Source organism: Mesoplodon mirus, assembly GCF_964341445.2.
Source record: "Mesoplodon mirus genome assembly, chromosome: 17".
Taxonomy (NCBI): domain Eukaryota; kingdom Metazoa; phylum Chordata; class Mammalia; order Artiodactyla; family Ziphiidae; genus Mesoplodon; species Mesoplodon mirus.
The window spans coordinates 24,605,818-24,632,136 of record NC_138993.1 but is presented as its reverse complement, the minus strand read 5'-3'; the positions used below and the strand labels follow the sequence as shown (position 1 = coordinate 24,632,136).

General features: G+C 37.0%; 1 protein-coding gene across 4 annotated transcripts in view; it reads right to left on the bottom strand.

Annotated features, from left to right (window-relative positions):
* VWA8 (von Willebrand factor A domain containing 8) overlaps nucleotides 1-26,319 on the bottom strand; it is a 369,162-nt gene that overhangs the window by 203,180 nt on the left and 139,663 nt on the right. For all 4 annotated transcript variants that reach the window (XM_082602373.1, XM_082602374.1, XM_082602375.1 and 1 more), the window contains exons 17-20: nucleotides 23,259-23,374; nucleotides 13,605-13,711; nucleotides 10,477-10,583; nucleotides 4,376-4,447 (exon numbers count right to left, since the gene is read on the bottom strand). In XM_082602373.1, the coding sequence (XP_082458499.1) occupies nucleotides 4,376-4,447; nucleotides 10,477-10,583; nucleotides 13,605-13,711; nucleotides 23,259-23,374 (402 nt within the window). The remainder of the gene's footprint in view (nucleotides 1-4,375; nucleotides 4,448-10,476; nucleotides 10,584-13,604; nucleotides 13,712-23,258; nucleotides 23,375-26,319) is intronic.

Sequence of the window (26,319 nt, the reverse complement as noted above, 5' to 3'; positions counted from 1 at the left end):
ACTGCCTGGTATCACTTATATGTGGAATCTTAAAAAGAAAAAAAAAAGGTTGAACTCATAGAGACAAAGTAGAAAAGTGATTTCCCAGGTCTGAGCAGTGGAGGAAATAGGGAGAGGTTAGTAAAAGGGTACAAACTTTCACTTATAAGGTGAATAAGGTCTGAGGATATATTAGTTTTTTATATATCTATATATATAAGTTATATAATATATAATATTATATATATTAGTAATATATATTATATATTAGTATAACATGGTGCCTACAGTTGATAACACTGTATTGTATAATTGAAATTTGCTAAGACAGTAAAACTTAAATGTTCTCACACAAAAAAAGGTAAATATGTGAGGTGATGGATATATTAATTAACTTGATGGGGGGAATCCTTTCAGAATGTATGGTTATATCAAATCATCACGTTGTACACTTTAAATACATTTTTTTTGTCAATTCTACCTCAATAAAGCTGGGAAAAAATAAAAGTCTAACCATAGAATCTTGTTCATATCTTAAGACAGATGTTAGTTTTTGAAAACAAGTTTGAAAGGAACTGCAGTTGGCTAAGGCACTCAAAAGTTCTATTTAGATTTTAACCAGCCACCTTAAATCCAATTTTCACTCGCTGACTTGGTAAATGTAAGTATGTGCAAAGTTATATCTCATTTAATTAGCTAAATACTAATTAGCACTTAATTATTATTAGAAAAATTAAATAATTAGTGTTTCATTATTCAGTCCTAGTGATAATGCTGCCAGTCTCTGATCAGATCCCATCAGTAATATAATCATACCCAGTTGTTTGGGCCACTTAAGTATTTTCTCTTACTCCCTAGATTCTGTCTTATTCACTGTTTCCTTCACCAAACAGTTGCAAATTTACTGAATAAGAAATTTAGTCAATTTGTCTTGGAATCTCCTGAAAATAAACCAAGTAAGCCTAAATTTTAAATTCATATTACTTCTAAATCATTTTGGCTACTCATTAGAAATTTATTCTAGGCAGTCCTCTAAAATATATTTGTTGAATGTCTATTGTATGCAAGGCGTCAGGGATGTTGCAAAAATAAGTAAGACTTATCAAGGGGCTCTCTCTTTTCAGTAGAGAGGTGGCAGGTGGACGCATAGGTCTGACAGAAGTCAAAAGAAATCTAGAAATGACGTGCTGTAAGAGTTCAGAGAATGAGGCCAAACCTTCAGGCTGAAGTGCTCAGGATGACTTTATTAAAGAAGCATATTATGGAATATTACAGCCAGAGGGACCTTAGAAAACACCCATTCCAATCCTATCATTTTATAGATAAGAAACAGAAAGAAAAGAAAAAAGGCAAAGCCCTTTAAGGAGGAATAGCAATCTATCCAATATCACATACAGAGTTGAAAAATCTGCACAGGAAGATAGATCTATGGGTTCCCAGCTTTCTGCTTTTCCATGACACCACACTGCCCTCTGAGATTGGAAGGATTTCAACAGGCAAAGATGGGAGAAAGAAGAGAGCATGCTGGTGACAATCAAAGGCTAACATATAACACTGATAAGAAGGTATCTGGAAAACAGAGTGTTTATCTGAGGACATGAATTTCAGGGGAGAAATGAGACACAAGGCTGCAAGCGGAGTGGGATGAGACAATGGAAGACATCAAATGATAGCCTAAAAGACTTAGACTTTTTCACTAGATAATTTCATGGACACAGGTAGCAGAATTTACTTATAACATCTAAGACCATCAGTGTCTTAGAGGTTTATAATGAAAGGGTAAAAAAGCTTTCTGCCATGAAAAAAGCCAGCTAAGTGTAGCCAACGTATAACGAATACAATCTCCATTTTTCAATTTTTCTGTTTCTCCAAAGTGAAGGGTGACAGACTAGGGGTAAAAGAAGGGAAGACACTGATCTGCTGACGACAGGCGGGGTTTGTGACAGCACTGACTGACAGACGACGTTTGTGTGAGGTCCCTGCCTCCTGCCTTGCACCTCCTGCGCATCTCTTGCAGGCTCTACCCAGAGGCTCCTTAGGCAACTCTACTCAAGCCTGAAAACCAGTGTCCCACCGTCACCGGATGCTGGGGTCCACCCAAGTATGTGTAAACAGGGAGCTGCTATTCGCTCCACCCAATGCCTAGCCCTCTGCCCTAGTGTCTTGTTCTCTTCTTTGGGACTCGAAATAGACTAGAGGTAGCACACTGGATTTCACAGCGACATTTGTATAGGACTCTAGAGTACTTGCAAAGCACTTTCATAGCCTCTTTTTAATTTATCATAAAGAAGAAGCAATCCTCTGTTCCACCTTAGCCCTCATCCTGTATAGCTCTCCCCAGCCCCCAGGGGTTAGAATGTTCTCCCTGTCTCTCTGGTTACTGGCTAGGCTCTAACTTTAACCGTTCAACCTAGACAACTCTTGTGAAACCCTGACTCTATTATCTAACTCAAATGTAAACCCTGCCTTTACCAGGAAACTCCTTCTGTATCTTACCCACTAAACCCCAAGGACATCAGTATCATCTAGGATATTTCAAAGCTGCTTGAACATCATAACTTGACCCCTAGGGACCTTCCTTTTGAAAGCCTGCTCCTTGGCAAAAATTATTCCTCAAGCCCCAGCTCTGTGTATTCTTGGTCTACTTTCTTTGCCTACTCTCTTGGTCTACTCTCTGGTCTGCAGCTGTTGAGATGCCAGCAGACTGTGTCTAAGGCCATTCAAATAACAACAGAAGACCTGAAAAAGACACACTGAGTATACCAGGGTTGAACGACTTATAAAAAGTTTATGAGGTACTCTGGGCTATGAAGCCATCATTTTGCAAAGTGAGATGAGAGTCGTCAGTTTTCAGAGTCAGATGAGAAGTTGACCTCCTAGGCTTCAATATCAAGTACTGAATACTGGACGGTTAACTGATCTTCAGCCTCCCACTCTGGTACATAGACTCATCAGGACTTTTTAAATAGTGAAAAAAGACCATGAACACTTCATTGCTCACCCTTTAATTCTTGTTCAGAAAAAAATAAAACAGAGTATTAAAGTCCTTTTTCACAACAGAGTGACCCACAGATTTAATTCTAACTGAGCACCTATCATGAGCCAGGGACTGTGTGAAGTGCTTTCCATGCATTATTTCATGTGACCCATACATTAGCCCAATAGCGTGCACATGATTTGCATTCCTAGGTTAGATATCAGGAGACTGAGCCTTAGTAAGATTAGCAATTTGCCCAAAGTCATAGCCATCTGGGAAAGAGCTGCAATTGGACCTCTAGCCAGCTAACAGCCAAGCCTGTGAACTCAACCAGTAAACCACTCAATTGGCCCTTTTTTATTTTAAAAAAATGTTTTTTTGTAAGTTTGAGGGACTAAATAAAGAATATGTATTGTTTTTATAAGTTAAAAAACAAAAAGACCAAACTTCTTCTGAAAGCTTGTTATCCTTAATTTCAAACTAATTTAAAAAACCAAAGGTGCTGTTCATTATGAGTCTGTTCATTTCATTGAGGAAAATTATCAGAAGCCTCTAGATATAAAATGTCCATCCATTCCCTCCATAAACACATTCAATATCTACTATGTAGCAGCAAGCACTGTGCCAGGAACTGAGAACACAGAGATGAGCAAGAGAATCATGGTCCCTGCCCTTGACGGGCATATAGACAAGTTGAGAAGATAGTCATTCTACATGTAAATACAGTAACATATGATGAGTGTGATGATGGGGAGATGGAAGGAAGTTATGTAGAAGCAGGGAAACCTAAAAGCTAGGGACGAGGGAACATGTCCTGGAGTTAGAGAAAAGGGGTGTGGGAAGGGGACTGGGAGTGCTCCAGGCAGAGAGAAGAGCATGCACCAAGGACCAGAGGGGAGATAAGAACTGAAAGAAGTTCAGAGTGGCTCAAGCTAACACCAAATGCAAGAAAGGAGGGAGCCAAGCCTTAGGACTGGAAAGGTGGGCAGGGGCTGTCTCCTGTAGGACACCGTAAGCCATACTCAAGACTACACCTAAGGGCGGTGGGGAGCAAATTTAAGCAAAAAAAGAGAGACTTAGATTTTATTTTCACAAATATCAATCTGGCTGCAGAGTGGAGAGTAGATCACAGTGGAGGGAAGGTTGGGGTGAAGTTATATTAGGAAACCACGGCTGTAATCCAGGTGATAGGTGATGACGAGCTGGGCTAGGGTGACAGACGTGGGAAAGAAGAGCAGATATGTATAAGGCAATTCTAAGGTTTAGAAGGTAGAAGACCCTTGTTGTTTAATTCAACTAGTCATTTAATTGGGGAAAAATCATTTCTAAAAACGTACTCCAACAAGGAAAAGAAACTTACTGCTTTTAAACTGCTACTATCATTTATTCATTAGTACCTGGGTTCCAGCCATAACTCACCTGGTTCCCAACCAATAATAGGTGTTCTCCAAGAAGAAAGTCTTTGAGCATATCTTCCATCACTATCATGTGCTAGAGGAAAAACAACTAGAGGTTAATTGTGTTTTGCATAATCAAGGTGAAATAAGAAAGTTAACTATAAAGATATCTTCATGGAAAGTAAAACATCTATTATAATAGACAGTACTCAATTTGATTATTTAGATAAATTTAAAAGTAATGCTGTGGTTATAAAGAAGTTATATAACCAACTTGGTCACTGATATTGAAAACCTGAAATGGTCCCCCTTAGCAAGACTCAACCACTGACCAATACGTATTTCAAAGAGTTTTTATGGTTCAACTCAAATATTTTTCAGCTATTGTACTATGCAGTGTTGGCTTATAATTTAATATAATATTTAAATTAACACCAATGCAAATATACAAAGTCTTTCTAAAATAATTAGAGATTTCCATGGAACATTTTACATTGACTTCTTCTTAACCATTACCTTCAAAGTATATATAGCTTTAGAATTAAAAATATATTATTCACTTTCATATTTTTAAATTCAAATCATGACACAGTACAAAGAACAAGATTAAAGCTGTTCACAATAGGCACAGAGGAAATTACATTGCTCTTTTTGTATCTTGAAAAATAGGACAATCATAAGTAGGTCACAAAGGCTCATCCGGGAGTTGAAGGGAGAACTATATCCCAGAACAGTTACTGTCCCTATTACTTTCTCTTGGTTTTCTGTATCAAAACAATAATGGTCTCGTAAGTACTTACTGTAGTTCTCTATTTGTAAAAAAGGCAAATTGACCTTTTCTATCTCATATATGCTGCAGATATTTTTCTAGTTTGCCACTCACTTTTCCTTTTTTAACTTGGTTCATGAATTTTTTGACATCTAGAATATTTTCCTTTTTCTTGCCACATTAAACAATGCTTCCCTTTGGAGTTTCTTTTTTAGAAAAATTGAGAAAGTTATTTCCCTCCTTCAAGAACAGATGAGTATTCCTTAATGTTTATCTTGGTAATTTTAATTTTTTTAAACTGCTTGCAGATAAACCATGGAACTGGAGTTTTAACAAGGTTTGAAGTAGGGTGAGCTACTTTGTTCATTCTGGAATACTTTTTAGAATAAAAAGAGGTGTTATTAATAGGCTGGAACAACAAATGTAAACAGGGACTATCTTTTTTTTTTTTTTTGCGGAACGCGGGCCTCTCACTGTTGTGGCCTCTCCTGTTGTGGAGCACAGGCTCCGGACGCACAGGCTCAGCGGCCGTGGCTCATGGGCCCAGCCGCTCCGCGGCATGTGGGATCCTCCCGGACCGGGGCACGAACCTGCGTCCCCTGCATCGGCAGGCAGACTCTCAACCACTGCGCCACCAGGGAAGCCCTGAACAGGGACTATCTTAAGCAAATGAGGGAAGGTACATGGTAATCCTAGTTAAAGGGGAGCCCTGGAACATTCTTTTTTTCTTAAATATAAATTTATTTACTTATTTATTTGTTTGTTTATTTATTTTTGGCTGCATTGGGTCTTCGTCTCTGCGTGCGGGCTTTCTCCAGTTGCGGTGAGTGGGGGCCTACTCTTCGTTGCCGTGAACGGGCTTCTCATTGCAGTGGCTTCTCTTGCCATGGGGAGCATGGGCTCCAGGTGCACAGGCCTCAGCAGCTGTGACGCACAGGCTTAGTTGCTTCACGACACGTGGGATCTGCCCGGATCAGGGATCTAACCCATGTCCCCTGCATTGGCAGGCAGATTCTTAACCATTGCACCACCAGGGGAGTCCCTAGAACATTCTTTTAATCTGGGTTCTAGTGATAATGTGGTCTATAGACCTCTTCCTTCTAAGTAAGATGGAAAATCAGTGCCAATTTCCAGACAACATTAAGTTCTTACAGAAATACCTGGGCTAATATGCATGAAGAACAGATAGGAAAGTTGGAATAAGCACCTAGAGAGCAGGTAAAAAAGCAATGTAAACACTGAAAAATAATCTAAACTATACTTGTAATCTTCTTAACTTTTTCTCATGTCCTTCTACTTCATGCCCTCATTGCACCTAAGTTATTCAAGTCAACAAACATTAGCTAAGGCTAAGGTCACGGCCTATATAATTCTTTCCTTAACCTCTTGTCCCACTTGGTACCATAGACAATTTCTTAAAAGTCTTCTCGCCCAGTTTTCTCTCTCTCCTGATTCCCTCTTACCTCACTAACAATTTCTCTCTATGGTCTTTTGTATCTTCTTTAGGTAGCAGTTCCTTAAATATTGATTTTCTTCCTTCTTTTGTTCTCTTTCACTACCTTGTTACGTGCTTTCCTGGGGGGTCACAGTATACGGCAGAGCAGTTTCTGCCTACTTGTACATGGGCACCCACCGGGCGAGGGAGGGCTATGTGCAGAGTTGGGGACCCACACATCAGCACTCAGCGAGTTACTCCTGACCCTGCTCTCCCTAAATCCTCTTATCCATTCCATGGCTTCAACCACCAACTTTACACTGATCTTCAACAGCAAGACTTTTCTTCTTGACTCTAGCCCTATATTTCTGAGCAACTATCGAACTATGCTAGCTATTTCCCAGTCTCCTCTAACTCATCACATCCAAAACTTGACTCATTCCTTTCTCCTCACCTTCATTCTTTTTTTTTTTTTTCTTTGCGGTACGCGGGCCTCTCACCGTTGTGGCCTCTCCCGTTGCAGAGCACAGGCTCCGGACGCACAGGCTCAGCGGACATGGCTCACGGGCCCAGCCGCTCTACGGCATGTGGGATCCTCCCGGACCGGGGCATGAACCTGTGTCCCCTGCATCAGCAGGTGGACTCTCAACCACTGCGCCACCAGGGAAGCCCCTCAGCTTCATTCTTTATCCTGTACTTCTTATCCCAATTCATAGCATCATCTTCTACAACCCGACCCTATCATCATCATCTTCTTGTCCATCTCAGTTGGCCCTTATCAAAAGCCAATTAAACACCAAGTCTAAGCTATTCAGCCACCTAAAAGTCCACCGTATCTATCCATTCTATTCCATCCCCACAGCTTTCATCTAGGTTTTTATCACGTCTGGCCTAGATTTTTATCAGCCAGTGTGGCATCTCTGACTTCAGTCTCTCTCACATAGCCACGTCTCTGCAAATGCTACTGTCTCTGCCGGAGACTCTCTCTCAACGTTGCCTAGTGAACTCATTTTCCAGGATCATTCCAATCTGGGACCATCACCTCATCAATGCTACCACGGTAACCTGTGCATACTTCCATGTTGCTCTATAGTAACCACGTGTACTTGCTTGCTTTTTTCCCTTGACAGAATATGGCAACTTGAGCCCTGGGACTGTGTGTGTGTGTATGTGTGTGTGTGTATTTTAATTACTGTATTAAGAAAGGCTTGACAGATGGTAGATGTTTTTTTAAAGTTTTCAAACCTAAAGCTCATTAGGCTTAAGGGGCTATTAATCTCTCTTTCTTCCAATTTCTCCTCCTTACTACTGCAAGAGTAAGGTGGCTTGACTGAGTTCTGGGGATTTTTTCCCCTTCTCTTTTTTATCTCTATGCTGTTTGCTACCTACGTTGTTTTAAATAAAAGTTATTACATTTTGGAACATCTTAAGCCTTTCTGTAGAGCTTTTAAGCTTTTTAGGTAGTGCTATGATGTTTAATTACCACCTTCAAGCTTATTTCTTTTAGATGTTAGATGAAAATTCCTTGATGAGCCCACAAGGTATTAAAGATGCAGTATTGCATTCTGTTTGGGCTGGACTTGGCTTCTCTGAGGACAGTGCTACCAGTAATTCTCTGTCCTGTGTGAACTGTTTAGGTGAAGTCACATCTGGATCTCTGAGGATTGGAGCTGTTACTGCACCGATCTATAATTCCTTCATGACAGATCTAATAAAATAATACTCCTAATTATCAACATTCAAAATCTTTTTCCTTCTTTCATGAATTCACTCAACACATATTTATTCAACAGTCACTATGTGCCAGGCACTGTGCTATTTGCTAGAGACACAAAATTAAAATTAAAACAACAGCAACAAGGCTTTATCTTAGTAGTGTGGAAAACGTGTTTTAAAAGTCGATTACAACAAGGTGTGGCAAGGGGACCACAGGGTATAGAACAAGATGGTATAGAAGCACCTAAATACTCAAGAGGCACTGAAGAGTACTGTTTCAAAGGTGAAGTGCAACATAAAATGCAATAATAATAAGCAATAATAATATATGCAACAAAAGCAAATTTAATCAAGCCACCATTCCTAGAATTGGTACAGCTAGAATTTTTCATTTATGGTTGATTCATAATGCTTTATGAAGAGAAGGTACGTTTGGAGATAGGCTGCAGAAAATCCCTCAGGGCCACTGTGTAAAGTTCACAGCAGCCCTGCGGTCCTCAACGTCTATGTCACAAACACCATGGCAACAGACACTGTGTTCAAGGGTACAGTGGCCCTCCCTGCTACCGAATTTCCTACATTTTTATATGCTGGGAAGCCTTTTCAACCTTTGTTGCCATGGAGTTTTTCAAATTGTCACTTATGACAAAGTTTCCTGATTCTTATTTATTTGTTTGTTTGTTTGTTTATGACTGTGTGGGGTCTTCGTTGCTGCGTGCGGGGGCTACTCTGAGTTGTGGTGTGCAGGCTTCTCATTGCGGTGGCTTCTCTTGTTGTGAAGCACGGACTCTAGGTGTGCGGGCTTCAGTAGTTGTGGTTTGCGGGTTCTAGAGTGCAGGCTCAGTAGTTGTGGTGCACGGGCTTAGTTGCTCCCCAGCATGTGGGATCTTCCCGGACCAGAGATCGTACCCGTGTCCCCTGCATTGGCAGGCGGATTCTTAACCACTGTGCCACCAGAGAAATCTCCCTGATTCTTTTTTCTTTATGCCTTTCTACTACATGAACAGAGTGTGATACCATAAATGCTTGAAAATGTTACATTTTCCTTGCCATCATGTTTTTGTCTTTGACAGGCAAGATTCTTTATTCCTTTGTGTCTTATAAGTAACCTTATTTTCTGTTCATTTGGCCACTGCTTGCATAAGAGCATTAATGCTCTGGAAGAAAAATAAAACCAATACTAGTTAATGGCCCATAGAATGAAGAATAAAAAGCAAATTCAGGTTATGACTTTTGCTATGTCATAGATAATTATAATCTGGACAGAATTCAAAAATATTTAATCAAGACTTTCACTGAGAAAGAAGAATTTGCTGAGATACCTTTTATTGTTAACATAATGTAGGGATATACATTATGTTACCCACTGAACAACAAATAGGATTGGGAAATAGCAGATAAAAAAACTCTTTAATGTACTTTAATTCTCTAATTCCTTAATATAGTGAAAATGGTAAGTAGAAGTTCTTCAAACATAATTTGTAAATGTAGGATTATTATTTACATGCAGAATAGTGACCAAATATTAGAGAAAATTTTAAGTATGGTTTTTATTATAAAATAAATACATAAGCACTTCACAGAAAATCTGGAAAAGAAAAAATCTTTTTATATTATGGGTAATTTTCTCTGGAAAAAATTCTTATTAAAGTGAACATCTATAATAAAGCTTTCTGGGTACACACTTATTTCTGTGTCTTAGTGGACGCTCATAATTATTGGTTAGTTTACAAGTGGAAAATTATCTATCCTCCTCTCTTAAAAAAAGATAAGAAAAAGTAAAGACTAGAAAAATACTAGGAATTTTTGGGAAAAGGAAAGAACCGTGAGGAAAAGAATGCATAGGACACATCCTTTTTTGAATTACTTGAAATGATTTAACAGGAATGCAAAAGGGAAGATGAATATCAGTGCCTTTTGTTTTTAATTTAGTAATTATTTATTTTATTTATTAAAGTATAGTTATGTCTGCATTTAAAATTTATTACTCTAATCATTGCAGCAACTCTTCCAATTCTCAACTCTGGGAAGAGTTTATAATTTTACAACGACTTAATAAAAGATGTTTCAACTGTCACCTCATTCTACATCATCTGAGTTGAACTGAGCAAATTACAAACATAAACATCAGTTTCACTTGAACTGGGGTTAATTACCACAATGTAAGAGGGATATATCCACGAATGCAAAGTCCCGATCTTACCTGGATGTTGTCATAGAACAGAACATCAGGCACTTTCATTTTCTCATGGGCATTATAGATCGGTGCAGTAACAGCTCCAATCCTCAGAGATCCAGATGTGACTTCACCTAAACAGTTCACACAGGACAGAGAATTACTGGTAGCACCGTCCTCAGAGAAGCCAAGTCCAGCCCAAACAGAATGCAATACTGCATCTTTAATACCTTGTGGGCTCATCAAGGAATTTTCATCTAACATCTAAAAGAAATAAGCTTGAAGGTGGTAATTAAACATCATAGCACTACCTAAAAAGCTTAAAAGCTCTACAGAAAGGCTTAAGATGTTCCAAAATATAATAACTTTTATTTAAAACAACGTAGGTAGCAAACAGCATAGAGATAAAAAAGAGAAGGGGAAAAAAAACCCAGAACTCAGTCAAGCCACCTTTATGAGCTTCTTTGGTCAGAAACTCTAAAATACATATATTTGCAAGCTCTGAAGTACCTTGAATATAATTTTTTTAGGACCCACCCATTGAAAAACCCCATAGGAGAGTCCCCTAGAGCTCTAGCTAAAAATATAGATGAACCAACTGACCCCAGACCTCTCAAACTACTGTTTTTAGGAATGGTCCAGGAGACCTGTACTTCCAAATACGCGCCACAGGTGCTACAGTTATTCTGTGATAATAATTATTGTATTGTCCCCTATTTGCTTTAATTAGTTGGTCTAGGATAGAATATGAGCTCCTTGAAGCCAGGGAACTCAGTAATACATTTATGTCGGGGTACATATCTCACATGTATTCCCTACAGTAAGGAGATACACATGCTCACTACCTGACATATTCCAAGGTCAAGGTCAATAATAATAACATAATAGTAGTAGCTGCTGTAGTAGTACTGACCATAACAGAAGCTATCGTTTACCGAGGACCTTCCATGTGCCAGACCTCAGCTTCAGCTCACTGTTTTCTCATATAATTTCATGGACATCTCTCAACAATGAAATAAGAATTATGAGGAAGCTAAGAAGAACGTAAATTAAATAATTTGCTTAAAATCACCCAGCTACTATGGGTAGAGCTAAAAACAGAATTTAGTATAGTCCGATACTCCTTCTGCAATGTGGACTCTAAATAATATTCCATCCTGCGGAAATACCCGAGCAAGCAGACAGACAATTACAATGCCTTAAGCAACTGACCCATCTTTTTTTCCCTCCTATTTCAAATAAGAAAATTGCTGTTTTTGTGCTAAAACATTTTGAAAGACAAGGAGAGAAAGCAACATTTGCATCTATGGAGTACCGTGAACAATTTTGAGCTAAAAATAACTAAACTGTCACCCTGTTTAATCACTGCTGAGTGCTACACATTTGCCAAAGCACAGTAGACCTCTCCCTCCAATATTTCTTTGCCATTTTCCTTCTATTCACAAGTTCTATAGGGAAGGAAAACATGAACTGCTGTGCTGATAATTTACTATTTATTGACTACTTTCAGGTCCCTGAAATAGACCCAATATAAAACTGTAAAGGGAAAGACCAGGATTGCATCAGTGAATTTACTGCATACTTGTACGTTGAGATGACACACATGATTTCAGGTTCGAACAGTATTTGATACCATCTACAGTTTAGTTTATGGAGGATATCTATTCAGTACTATTTAGTGCTTTAGGATGATTTAATTCACTCAACTAATGTTTATTGCTACAATTTCAGGCTAGAAAAGGGAAATGAACTCAGAGAATGGTGATGCCAGTACTTCCCTGGGAGAAAGCTGGCTAGCTATCTTCTAAGAAATCTCATAGGATGGCATTATTTTGGTAAATTTGTCAAGGCCTTCAGTCTGGTAGGCTCAAAACTTGATTTTATCATTATGACTGAGGGCAAACCTAACTCTCAGGAGAACATTAAAGACATATATTTTGATCTATACATAAATTCTGATATATAAAACCAGAACTGCAGTATTACATTGCAATGAAAACTGCAAATTTCATAGAGACTATATGATACACTGGTTGCCATATCAGCATTTTATATGAAGGGAGCCTTGCGTGGAAAGACAAATCCTCATCAGAAGGTTTTTCGGTGAAACTTATCCTCTGAACCAGGAGAATGAATTACATGAATTCTCTACAACAGAGATGATATTAAAAATGAATGGGACCAGATGAATCAAAAGTTGCTTAACTTAGGCTCCTTATCTCCTATGCAAGGTTTAGATGGGGGCTGCTAACGCTGGCCTGTTGCCAAGACTAAACAATCTATAGTCTGAAGGACGCACTCTTTCTTTGGATACGTTAAACCATTCAAGTAAGTAATGTTCTGAATCTCCAAATCCCAGAGTTATTCTTCTCTTTGAGTTGGCTCTGCGTATCTGTACCCAGATCCATCAGTATGTTGAATTTATAATTTTACTCTAAAAAAGTCACCTATTTCCTTAACATCAAATTCTTATCTTGGTGTAGCCCCGACTATTAAAAACACCTATAAAGAGAGCCACAATAAGTCCCCCCTTTAGAGAGTGATCACATATTGGATATTTTGATAAGACAGGTAATTACCCTCAAAAAACAGAGAACCTTTCATTGTGCTCTAAATGAAGAATAGGGTACTTTTACAGGAAGATCTAAACTTCCCCAAAACTCTACATTACACTTATGGCTATCAAGAAGAAAAGTACCACAGAAGACAATACGGGTGGAAATGAAAGGAGTAAGAAGGCATGAAATGGTACTCGGAATATTAGTTTAGTCTACATCAACCTAGAAGAGTTTCCAAAACATGCCCTGTAGGACACTGGTAGTCCTCAAAATGTAAATGTTATGCAAAGAAAACAGATTGCTAGAACCTGTGGTGAAATACATTTGGAATAAAAGGTAAAACAAAATTACATGTTTATTTACAGTAGGAATTCTCTGAGCTTTTAATATATTCATGTCAATTGCAACTCTTGGGGGAGGAACTATATCTGGTATCTGGAAACTTTTTTTTTTAAATAAAAGATTCATTTTTTCAACACAATACATAAAAAAATGGGTGGAAACCAAAAACATTTTTAATTGAAATTAAAATAACAAACAATACAAATGCTTAATAATTACTATTTCACTTAAAAAAGAAACAAATCAAATACTTACATTTGTAATCCTCCAATTCTGGCTCCAGGTTATTATCAGTACTTATTTCTATTGAAGCATCTGCCAGATTTTTTTCTAATGCTGACCTTGCAAGGCTTGGTAAAAATCTGGTGGGGTGGGAAGGATGGAATGATAAAGTCAAAGCTTTCTGTGATTCACAAATATCTTTTGCACTTAGACAGACAGACACACTCTCTCTCTTACGAATTATAACCAATTAAGGAGGATCAGTCTTGATCTGTGAAAGCTAGATAATAAAATATTTCAGAATAAATATAAACTTCAAGTATGTGTGAAGATGAAGTATGTTTGTTGAATCTCCTTTAATAAAGAAAACTAATGTGTAAGTAGCAGTATTTGTTTACATACAACATTTTGCAGGATGAGAATTAAAATAATTTGCTTTTTAAAATAGATTTAGTATACCTCATATATCTTATTTAACATTTAACTGGCTTTTCAAATTCTCTTAAATATATAAAACAACCACAATTTAACCTACTTCACATCGGCAACCACAAATTCAGATTAGTAGAGATGGATTAATGAGGTTTTCTTTATTTTCTAATACAAATTATTAGATGACTTTAAGATTATTCAGCTTGATTTTTCCTTCCATTTAAAAAATATACCTGTTTATCTATTGTATATGTATGTTGTCAAAACAACTATCTTGTGAGTGACAGAGGCATTCTTCATTTACAGTTTGATTGTATGAACATCATGGGCTTAGAACATGAAAACAGAGTTACCCTCACACATAAATAAAGTTATATCCGGAATTTATGATCACAAGTGAGCCCACAGAACTGCTTTTTAATCCACGGTTGCCTGCACTATATTACTATAAACTAACCCTATGTTTCAAATAAACGTACTAAGAACATACACTTCTAATTTAGGTTTTCAATAGCTCTAAATCTTTGGTGGTTCCCATAGCCTTGAGTATAAGGTTTAATAAAAGAGATGTTGGTGTGATGGAAATCAGAAGAAAGCTGGAGTAGTAATTCCCATATCAGACAATATAGACTTTAAAACAAAGACTATTACAAGAGACAAAGAAGGACACTACATAATGATCAAGTGATCAATCCAAGAAGAAGATATAATAATTGTAAATATTTATGCACCCAACATAGGAGCACCTCAATACATAAGGCAAATAATAACAGCCATAAAAGGGAAAATCAACAGTAACACAATCACAGTAGGGGACTTTAACACCCCACTTTCACCAATGGACAGATCACCCAAAATGAAAATAAATAAGGAAACACAAGCTTTAAATGATACATTAAACAAGATGGACTTAATTGATATTTATAGGACATTCCATCCAAAAACAGCAGAATACACTTTCTTCTCAAGTGCTCATGGAACATTCTCCAGGATAGATCATATCTTGGGTCACAAATCAAGCCTTGGTAAATTTAAGAAAATTGAAATCATATCAAGTATCTTTTCTGACCACAACGCTATGAGACTAGATATCAATTACAGGAAAAAATCTGTAAAAACTACAAACACATGGAGGCTAAACAATACACTACTTAATAACCAAGAGATCACTGAATAAATCAAAGAGGAAATCAAAAAATACCTAGAAACAAATGACAATGAAAACACGACGACCCAACACCTATGGGATGCATTAAAAGCAGTTCTAAGAGGGAAGTCTATAGCAATACAATCCTACCTTAAGAAACAAGAAACATCTCAAATAAACAACCTAACCTTACACCTAAAGCAATTAGAGAAAGAAGAGCAAAAAAACCCCCAAAGTTAGCAGAAGGAAAGAAATCATAAAGATCAGATAAGAAATAAATGAAAATGAAATGAAGGAAATGATAGCAAAGATCAATAAAACTAAAAGCTGGTTTTTTGAGAAGATAAACAAAACTGATAACCCATTAGCCAGACTCATCAAGAAAAAATGGGAGAAGACTCAAATCAACAGAATTTGAAATGAAAAAGGAGAAGTAACTACTGACTCTGCAGAAATACAAAGGATCATGAGAGATTACTACAATCAACTCTATGCCAATAAAATGGACAACCTGGAAGAAATGGACACATTCTTAGAAAAGCACAACCTTCTGAGACTAAACCAGGAAGAAATAGAAAATACGAGCAGACTAATCACAAGCACTGATGTTGAAACTGTGATTGAAAATCTTCGAACAAACAAAAGCCCAGGACCAGATGGCTTCACAGGCGAATTCTATCAAACATTTAGAGAAGAGCTAACACCTATCCTTCTCAAACTCTTCCAAAATATAGCAGACAGAGGAACACTCCCAAACTCATTCTACAAGGCCACCATCACCCTGATACCAAAACCAAACAAAGATGTCACAAAGAAAGAAAACTACAGGGCAATATCACTAATGAACATAGATGCAAAAATGTTCAACAAAATATTAGCAAACAGAATCCAACAGCACATGAAAAGGATCATACACCATGATCAAGTGGGGTTTATCCCAGGAATGCAAAGATTCTTCAATATATGCAAATCAATCAATGTAATACACCATATTAACAAATTGAAGGAGAAAAACGATATGATCATCTCAACAGATGCAGAGAAAGCTTTCGACAAAATTCAACACCCATTTATGATAAAAATGCTCCAGAAAGTGTGCACAGAGGGAACCTACCTCAACAAAGTAAACACCATATATGACAAACCCACAGCCAACATCATCCTCAATGGTGAAAAACTGAAACCATTTCCACTAAGATCAGGAACAAGACAAGGTGGCCCACTCTCACCACTATTATTCAACATAGTTTTGGAAGTTTTAGCCACAGCAATCAGAGAAGAAAAAGAAATAAAAGGAATCCAAATCAGAAAAGAAGAAGTAAAGCTGTCACTGTTTGCAGATGACATGATACTATACATAGAGAATCCTAAGGATGCTACCAGAAAACTACTACAGCTAATCAATGAATTTGGTAAAGTAGCAGGATACAAAATTAATGCACAGAAATCTCTGGCATTCCTATACACTAATGATGAAAAATATGTAAGTGAAATTAAGAAAACACTCCCATTTACCATTGCAACAAAAGGAATAAAATACCTAGGAATAAGCCTACCTAACGAGACAAAAGACCTGTATGCAGAAAATTATAAGTCACTGATGACAGAAGTTAAGGATGATACAAATAGATGGAGAGATATATCATTTTCTTGAATTGGAAGAATCAACATTTGAAAATGACTATACTACCCAACGCAATCTACAGATTCAATGCAATCGTTATCAAACTACCAACGGCATTTTTCACACAACTAGAGCAAAAAATTTCACAATTTGTATGGAAACACAAAACACCCCGAATAGCCAAAGCAATCTTAAGAAAGAAAAACGGAGCTGGAAGAATCAGGCTCCTGGACTTCAGAGTATACTACAAACCTACAGTAATCAAGACAGTACGCTACTGGCACAAAAACAGAAATATAGGTCAATGGAACAGGATAGAAAGCCCAGAGATAAACCCACACACATATGGTCACCTTATCTTTCATAAAGGAGGCAAGAATATACAACGGGGAAAAGACAGCCAATTCAATAAGTGCTCCTGGGAAAGTTGGACAGCTACATGTAAAAGAATGAAATTAGAACACTCCCTAACACCATACACAAAAAGAAACTCAAAATGGACTAAAGACTTAAATGTAAGGCCAGACACTATCAAACTCTTAGAGGAAAATACAGGCAGAACACTTTATGACATAAATGACAGCAAGATCCTATTTGACCCACCTCCTAGGGGAATGGAAATAAAAACAAAAATAAACAAATGGGACCTAATGAAACTTAAAAGCTTTTGCACAGCAAAGGAAACCATAAACAGACCAAAAGACAACCTTCAGAATGGGAGAAAATATTTGCAAATGAAGCAACTGACAAAGGATTAATCTCCAAATGTACAAGTAGCTCATGCAGCTCAATATCAAAAAAACAAACAACCGAATCCAAAAATAGGCAGAAGACCTAAACAGACATTTCTCCAAAGAAGATATACAGATTGCCAACAAACACATGAAAGAATGTACAACATCATTAATCATTCGAGAAATGCAAATCAAAACTACAATGTGGAACCATCTCACACTGGTCAGAATAGCCATCATCAGAAAATCTACAAATAATAAATGCTGGACAGGGTGTGGAGAAAAGGGACCTCTCATACACTGTTGGTGGGAATGTAAATTCATACAGCCACTATGGAGAACAGTATGGAGGTTCCTTAAAAAACTAAAAATAGGACTACCATATGACCCAGCAATCCCACTATTGGGCATATACCCTGAGAAAACCGTAATTCAAAAAGAGTCATGTACCACAATATTCATTGCATCTCTGTTTACAATAGCCAGGACTTGGAAGCAACCTAAGTGTCCATCGACAGATGAATGGATAAAGAAGATGTGGCACATATATACAATGGAATATTACTCAGCCATAAAAAGAAACGAAACTGAGTTATCTGTAGTGAGGTGGATGTACCTAGAGACTGTCATACAGAGTGAAGTAAGTCAGAAAGAGAAAAACAAATACCGTATACTAACACATATATATGGAATCTAAAAAAAAAAATGGTCATGAAGAACCTAGGGGCAAGAAGGGAATAAAGACACAGACATACTAGCGAATGGGCTTGAGGACACAGGGAGGGGGAAGGGTAAGCTGGGACAAAATAAGAGAGTGGTAGTGTATATATGTACATATATACACTACCAAATGTAAAACAGATAGCTAGTGGGAAGCAGTTGCACAGCACAGGGAGATCAGCTCAGTGCTTTGTGACCAGCTAGAAGGGTAGGATAGGGAGGGTGAGCGGGAGGGAGACACAAGAAGGAAGAGATATGGGGATATATGTATATGTATAACTGATTCACTTTGTTATAAAGCAGAAACTAGCACACCATTGTAAGTCAATTATGCTCCAATAAAAATGTTTAAAAAGAACACAAAAAGCTGAACAGCAGTTTTTAAGCCAAAAATTCCTGAACAGTCTTTCCTGCAAACAAAATCATTCTTCAGGAAAACAAAAAATTCACATCCACAATTATCATTATACTCATTTAACACTGTGTATTAGTTCTAGCAGGCTTATAACTTAAAAAAATTAATTAGCTAATAACTTAAACAGTGGAAATTTTATATAGTTGTTATTCATTTTATGTCACAAGGGAATTTTGAAAAATACTGTATAGAAACTAAGTTTTTGATGAATGGAAAATTTCCTCTTAACCTCAACGTCAAAGGTAGTTAATCTTCATTTCTGATTAAATTCTTATAACTCTGCCCCAAATTTCTATGCTAAGGGATCATCACCCCAAGATTTTCCAAAAGTAAATAATTTAATGTAATGCAAAATACTTGAATGGAGTAAAACTCTTTTTATAGGGATTCCTAGTTAACTCTTCCACCATAAAGTAATTTTTGGAATACAGAATACCTGATATCTTCATAACCTTCTAAGTTTTCTTCCTTTTGGCCTCTTAGGTTTTCAACTATCTAAAATGAATTACGCATCTAGCTCCAAGGCTTGATGCACATATTATAGGCTATGAGAGGTGCTTAGGGAGCCATTCCCTTGGATGAAGAAATGTTCCAGTCAGAACTCAACTGGCATAAACAATACATAAATGAAAAATATTTTAAAAATTAAATTAAAAACATAAAAGAGCCAAGCTAATATTTAATAAATTTAATGTTTAACAGATTTAGGCTAGAGAGTTTCTTTTGATTTTGCCTGCTTAATAACAGACTTCATGAATATAAATCATATTAATTTTTGTTTTAAAATTTTCTATGGGCTTCCCTGGTGGCGCAGTGGTTAAGAGTCCGCCTGGCGATGCAGGGGACACAGGTTCGTGCCCCGGTCCGCGAAGATCCCACATGCTGCAGAGCGGCTGGGCCCGTGAGCCATGGCTGCTGAGCCTGCGCGTCCGGAGCCTATGCTCCGCAACGGGAGAGGCCACAACAGTGAGAGGCCCGCGTACCGCAAAAAAAAAAAAAAAAAAAAAAAATTTTCTATGAAATGTTTTTTGTTGTTCCTTCCTGCCATTGTGCTATCCTAAAGAGAAGGTTAATAAAAAGGCTTTTGACTCTGTAGCCTTGCTAAAGTCAACATATGATATATAAACAAGATAGCTGTTTTACTATTTGCAAAGGGTCATGGGGTGGTAACAAAATAGAATTTTACTGTGTTCAGCTGATAACACTGGAAAAATGCATTATTTGATTCATTGAAATATGTGTATGAATATGGAATGTATTTTTTAGTTTTTAAATAGTTTTAACCATGAACTACTTTAAGCATACAGAAAATTACAGTATATTAAGTATTCTATTCATCTCTCTCTATCCCTGAAGCTAACTCTTACTCTGAGATTGGTGTATACCTTTCTTGTCCATATTTTTATTTTGCTGCATATGTGTGAGTAAAAAATATATTGCACTTTTATTGTATTTAAACTTTTATATAAATGGCATCATATACAAAATCTCCTCTTTCAAACTTTTGACTTGATGTTAAGTTGTCATGATCCATACCTGTTGATACATGTAGATCTACTTCATTTTAACTGCTGTATAGTACCTCATTATATGAATATGTCAGTTTATATATTCATTCCCTACTGATGGACTGATAGGTTGTTTCCCATTTTTCATTCTTACAAATAATGATGCAATGAACATTCTTCTACATGCTTCCTTATACATACATATAAATCTATCTCTAAGGTGATTAACAAGAAGTAGAATTGTCAATTCATAGAGTATTAATGTATTAAGGCATAAAGATACTGTAAGATCACCCCCAAACTGACAAGACTTCCATCCCAACAGCAGTCATGAAATTCCATTTCCTTCTGCTCATGGAAAATGCTATTTTTACAGGTAAAGATTGTAAAAGTATAAAATGATAGCTGATTATTGTTTTAAATGTCATTTTCCCTGATCAATAGTAAGTTGAGCATCTTTTCAAATGTTTGTTTGTTATCTGAATTAACTTTTCCTGCATATCTATTAATCCTCTTGCCATTTAGGGGTGATGCTTTTATCTCATTAATTTGTATACTTTATAGTTCCTGAATAGCTGTCCTTTTGAGATTAGAAATCTTGTGAAACATCTCTTAGTTTGTGGCTTATAACTTGCAGAATGGCTTACAGTGTTTTTGTCGTATATCTGGATTTTACATTTCTGTATGGGAATAAAGTGGATATTTTTTATTTTTAACCATTTATCGACAAGTCCATCCATTCCCACACTAATTCATAATGCTACCTCTAACATATACTAAGTTCCCAGAAATATGTGGGGCAGTTTCAGGGTTCTGTAGTCTATTCTAATGGTCTACTTGTCTTTTCTAGCACCGATACCACACTTAAAATAAATATAACTTTATAATGGATCTTGATATCTGAGGGAGAAAGCACACCACTTAAATCTTCCTCAAAATTTCTTTGGATATTATTGGCCCTTTATATTAATTTCGAGATCAGCTTGTCCAATTCAATATAACCTTGGTTGTATTTGACCAAATTATATCTACATATCAATTTGGGGGGGAAACAAACAGCCTGACAATACTTATCTTCCCTTTCATGAACATAGTACAGTTTCCCATTTCCCACAGCTATCTTTTACAGCTTTTAATAAAGATTTATGTTTTTCTCCATAAAAGCATTATATGTCACTCATTAGATTTATTCTTAGATACTCAAAGCTTTCTATTATTATTTTGAATGGTATTATTTTTAAAACTTAGACTTCCTTATTGATTTTTGCTGGAATATAGGAATATCACTGAGTTGGGTGCATAAGTAATCTCATTATATTTTATTTGTTCTAATATGTAGTTTATATGTAGCTTCTTTTGAATGTTTTATGTAGCCAATCATATAATCTTTAGCCAATCCAAAAGTATAGAAAGGTGACATTATTGTTTTGTTCCTAACTCTAAAGGGAATGAGCCAAGTATTTTACCATAAGAATGTTCACTATATAGTTTTAGTAGATACCCTTTATCAGATTAAAGAATTTCCCGTCCATTCATGGTTAACTAAGAATATTTTTTGCTTATTTTTGCTTTGGCTTGTTTTTAAGTTTGGCTGTTGAGTTTTATCCAGTCCTTTTTACTGATTTATTAAAATGATATTCTTCTCAGTAATATGTTAATATGGTGAATTTTAAAAAAGAATAGTAACCCTGCACATTCTTGAGATAACTCCAAATTGCTCATAATTTATTTATATATATAAATAAATTATATATATCATATAAATATACATGATATATATATATATTTAGCTACGATTGGATTTCATTTAGGATTTTTGTACACATTCTATGAATTTGATTTATAATTTTCCTTTCATACATTATCTTGTCTGGTTTAGGTATCAAGATTACACTAGACTCAAAGTGAATTGTTTTGTTTTCACTGTTTGCTCTTTAGAACGGTCTCTAGAATGCTTTGTGTATGATTATTTCATTCATTCCAAAGTATTATTTTCCCTTAGGCTCTGAAACTGTTTGTATTACTTGGCATTGACTATTTACTTCTATTAATACACATCTATAACCAAGTTCTGACTAAGGAAACACTGGGTAGATAATGAATCTATCTTTCTGTATATATTGGGTTGCCCAAAAAGAACGAACTTTTTGGCCAACCCAATAATATCTTCAGTTCATGAGCCTAAAAAATAGGCAATTGAAGCATGTTTTTTTTCTAATTTTCATTTGGAAGTCTAATATTAATCTACTTAAAAGAGAAGGAGAATCAACTTTATTATTTCTCATAATTATTAGTTATTCAAAGAAGTACCCCAAAGACACTGGAAACAAACCTCATTTTAGCCTCGTTTCACCACAGAACAAATTCAAGCTGCAACATAAGAAGCTTACTTTAACTACAAGAAAAATTGTCCACTAAGCTGAAAACTTACAGAGGGCAGTTAGAGATCCTCCTAAGCTGAATATAGATTCTCTTTTAATTCCTTTAATATATCAAGGAATGAATGGACAACAGTTAAAGCCACCATAAAAATAATTACCAGATCATATGAAAAGAGTCTAAAAGAAATCTCCAGGTCTATCAGACATTGCTATTAATCTTTTCTTATTATTCTTTTAAAATAGTTTCATGCAAGTATGATTCTGTAAGGAAATTATATAAGCTGATGTTTTATTAATAATTTCCAAACAAGCATGAAAAATATTAGTGTAGACTGAAAAGATGGTAGTTTTGTCAAATTTGGGCAACAGGACAGTACTACCAAGCATGGAAAGTTCCAGTGCAAATTTGGGAGGTGCTAAGTGCTTAAGAGCACTCGCTCAGAAGACACATGAGCCAGCGTTCAAATACCAAACCTACTTTTACTTATTTACTACTGTCTGATTTGAGTAAGTGACTTAGTTTTCTCATCTATAAAAATCTCTTTAATTTATTACTATGCCTAAGTAAGGTAATATATGTTGTAAAAACTGAACACAAGGCTGAAATAGCTACATATTCAGACTGAAACTTTTTCCAGACCTGTGAGTACAGACTATGAAACTTATGTCACTGTTTTAGCAAAGACCCAGAAAGTTGAATTCAGTGAGAAAGGAGAATGTGGTTACCTGGAAAGACAGGCTTTAGTGACAGCACTGTGAAGATTTTCGTTAGGGTACTGTGACAGCCGACGAGAAATCCTCAACAGCTGTCTGGTAGAAAGGGATGCTGCCAATGACTGCGCCTACCAAAAGGCAAAGACAGGCTGTTATGAGTCTTGTTTCAACTTGCTGAAAGTCCCTTTGGATGGGTATCATAGCAGAATTCATTGTTCCTAAGGACAAGGCCAAACTTAAAATAAATATGTACTGTTAATGAATTACAAATAAAATAAACAGAAACCAATTTACACTTAAAACATCCTTAAAGACATTTTTTAAAAATTCCATAAAAACTATTTATTAATTAAATTCAATTAAAGTACTGTGTATACATGTTTTTCTTCGGGGCGGGAGGAGGCTGGATGGAGGAAAGATGTTACATTGTACAGATTGAACCTGACTTACAAATAGCCCTTATGTACAATTAACTGTTTGTTCTTTTTTTTTTCCTGCTTACACAAAGCCAAACTGTTAACATGGACAGAAATACTTACAGTTTTAAGTAAACCTATGACTTCTGAAATAGAAAAAAGGAGTTGTGGACAATTTAGGCTTCTGATCATAGAGGTGTCAACCAGTTGTCACTTGGGGGGCAGCTTACAGTTTGGAATCCTTCTCTGACACTGTCAGAATAATTTCCCATTGTGTTCTTACTCTTCTCCAAATCCCATTCATAGAGCTGCCAGTATAGAACTCAGGATATGGTAAGTACCAATGAATATTTGTTGACTTGAATTTGAAATTATCTTAGCAGGCAGCATAATGTAATAGTAAAGTTTATAAGCTTTGGAGTCAGACAAATCAGTCTTCCATTTATTAGCTGTGTGATTCTGGCAAGTTTCTTAATCTCTTGAAGCCCCAGTTTCCTCATCTTTAAAATGGCAATAATAATGCCTTCACTTTTCAGGTGTTATGAAGATTAAATTAGAAAATTATTCTAAAGCATTTAGCAGATGTTGGACACATATGGGTGCTCAGCAAACGGCAGCAAGTTTTTTTTGTTTTTTTTTTTGGCTGCGCTGGGTTTTCGTTGCAGTGCGCGGGCTTCTCACTGCAGCAGCTTCTCTTGTTGTGCAGCACAGGCTCTAGGCGCACAGGCTCTAGTTGGTGCACATGGGCTCAGTAGTTGCAGCATGCGGGCCCTAGAGCACGCGAGCTTCAGTAGTTGTGGCACATGGGCTCAGTAGTTGCGGCACGCAGGCTCTAGGGTATGCGGGCTTCAGTAGTGGTGACACGTGGGCTCAGTAGTTGTGGCTTGTGGGCTTAGTTGCTCCACAGCATGTGGGATCTTCCCAGACCAGGGATTGAACCCATGGCTCCTGCATTGGCAGGCAGATTCTCAACCACTGCGCCACCAGAGAAGTCCAGCAATTATTATTGAAAGTCAGCCACTTCAAAATGAAAAAAATCCAACAGAGGAAGGGAACGGGACCTACACATTAGTAGGAATCTAATGTATCAGATTATTATTGGCCTAATGTCTAACTAAGATCATCAGCATTAGAAGATAGTGGTTTTCACTGAAAATCAAGAGAAGAGGAGAACTTTTTAAGTAAACTGGTCCACTGGTGGTGGTGGGGGGGAAGGCACAGAAGAGACCAAGGTGAAATGTCACAGTCTGACAAGGGCAATAAAGTGGCCCTGAGCACCAGAGGAAACAGAGAAGGAGACTCTATTAAATTAACCAAGGATTCAGAATGGATGGTAGGAGGATGCCAAAACTACACTAGTTGTTTGTTCCTTTCAACACTTCACTTAAGCCCACCTCTGTACATCCCAAGGAAGCAGAAAGTGAATTGGTTTCTCCTTTCTTGTGTATTTCACAGCTCCATGAGATGTTGGACTGCTGTTATTAGCATTATATTTCAGCTACAACACGAGTTAAACACTCCTTTGGGGACTAGATTAGCAGCATGACCATCATTTATGACATATCCTTTTTTCTATTAAAAAGCACATTCTAAGTTACAAAGAACTCATAAGCAAAACATTTGATTCAGACTTCTTCAACAAATTTGCATTCTAGACATGGAGACAGTATTTAAATATAAGAAAGCATAAATCGCAATTCAAAACAGCATATAATTTAATGCAAAAATAAGTGGAGCACTTGACAAAACTGCTATAGGGGCTTAAAATGTTCAAATGGGTAGCAGAAATGCTATGAACAAAGGCATGAAAGCAACAGGAACGGAAATACAAGCAGAATGTGAGGAAACCAGCCCAGCTTTGCTAGAGGGTCCTGCTGGAAAGCTTGCTCCATAACATCAAAGACCCGTAAATCACATGTTGAGGAGTTTGGCCCTTCTCCTAAAGGCAATAGGACTTAGTAACATGATTTTAGAAAGACTAACCTGGCAGGAATATGCAAAGTAGTTTAAGGACAGAGAAAACTGAGACAGGAATCAGAAAGCTACTTCAGTTACCTACTTATGAAGAGAGAAAGTCCTACAGTAAGGTTCCTGGCAATAAGAAGGGGAAGAAGGGATCAAACAAATGTTTCAAAGGACTTGGCAACTGATGGATATGAGAAAGAAGGACGGATGTGAGAAAGCAGGAAGAATTAAGGATAAGATTATTTCAGCCACTACGATCGAAAGTATTAGAAGTTAAATATGAAAGCAATTCTCATCTTAATATTTGAAACCATGAAAAATTCCTACTTTAATCATGGAAAATGTATGACAAATGACTCCAACCAGAAGATTTTTATGACAAGAGTCCTATTAAACCATACAGTAACTTTCCAGGTTACAAAATTCTAACCTAATTCCAAACATGACACTGAATTCAGGCTTCACATTTCATTCCAGTGATCAGTAAGGACTTCTCATGAGTTTAAAAAATACCACACCAGGGCTTCCCTGGTGGCGCAGTGGTTGAGAGTCCGCCTGCCGATGCAGGGGACACGGGTTCGTGCCCCGGTCTGGGAAGATTCCACATGCCGCGGAGCGGCTGGGCCCGTGAGCCATGGCCGCTGAGCCTGCGCGTCCGGAGCCTGTGCTCCGCAATGGGAGAGGCCACAACA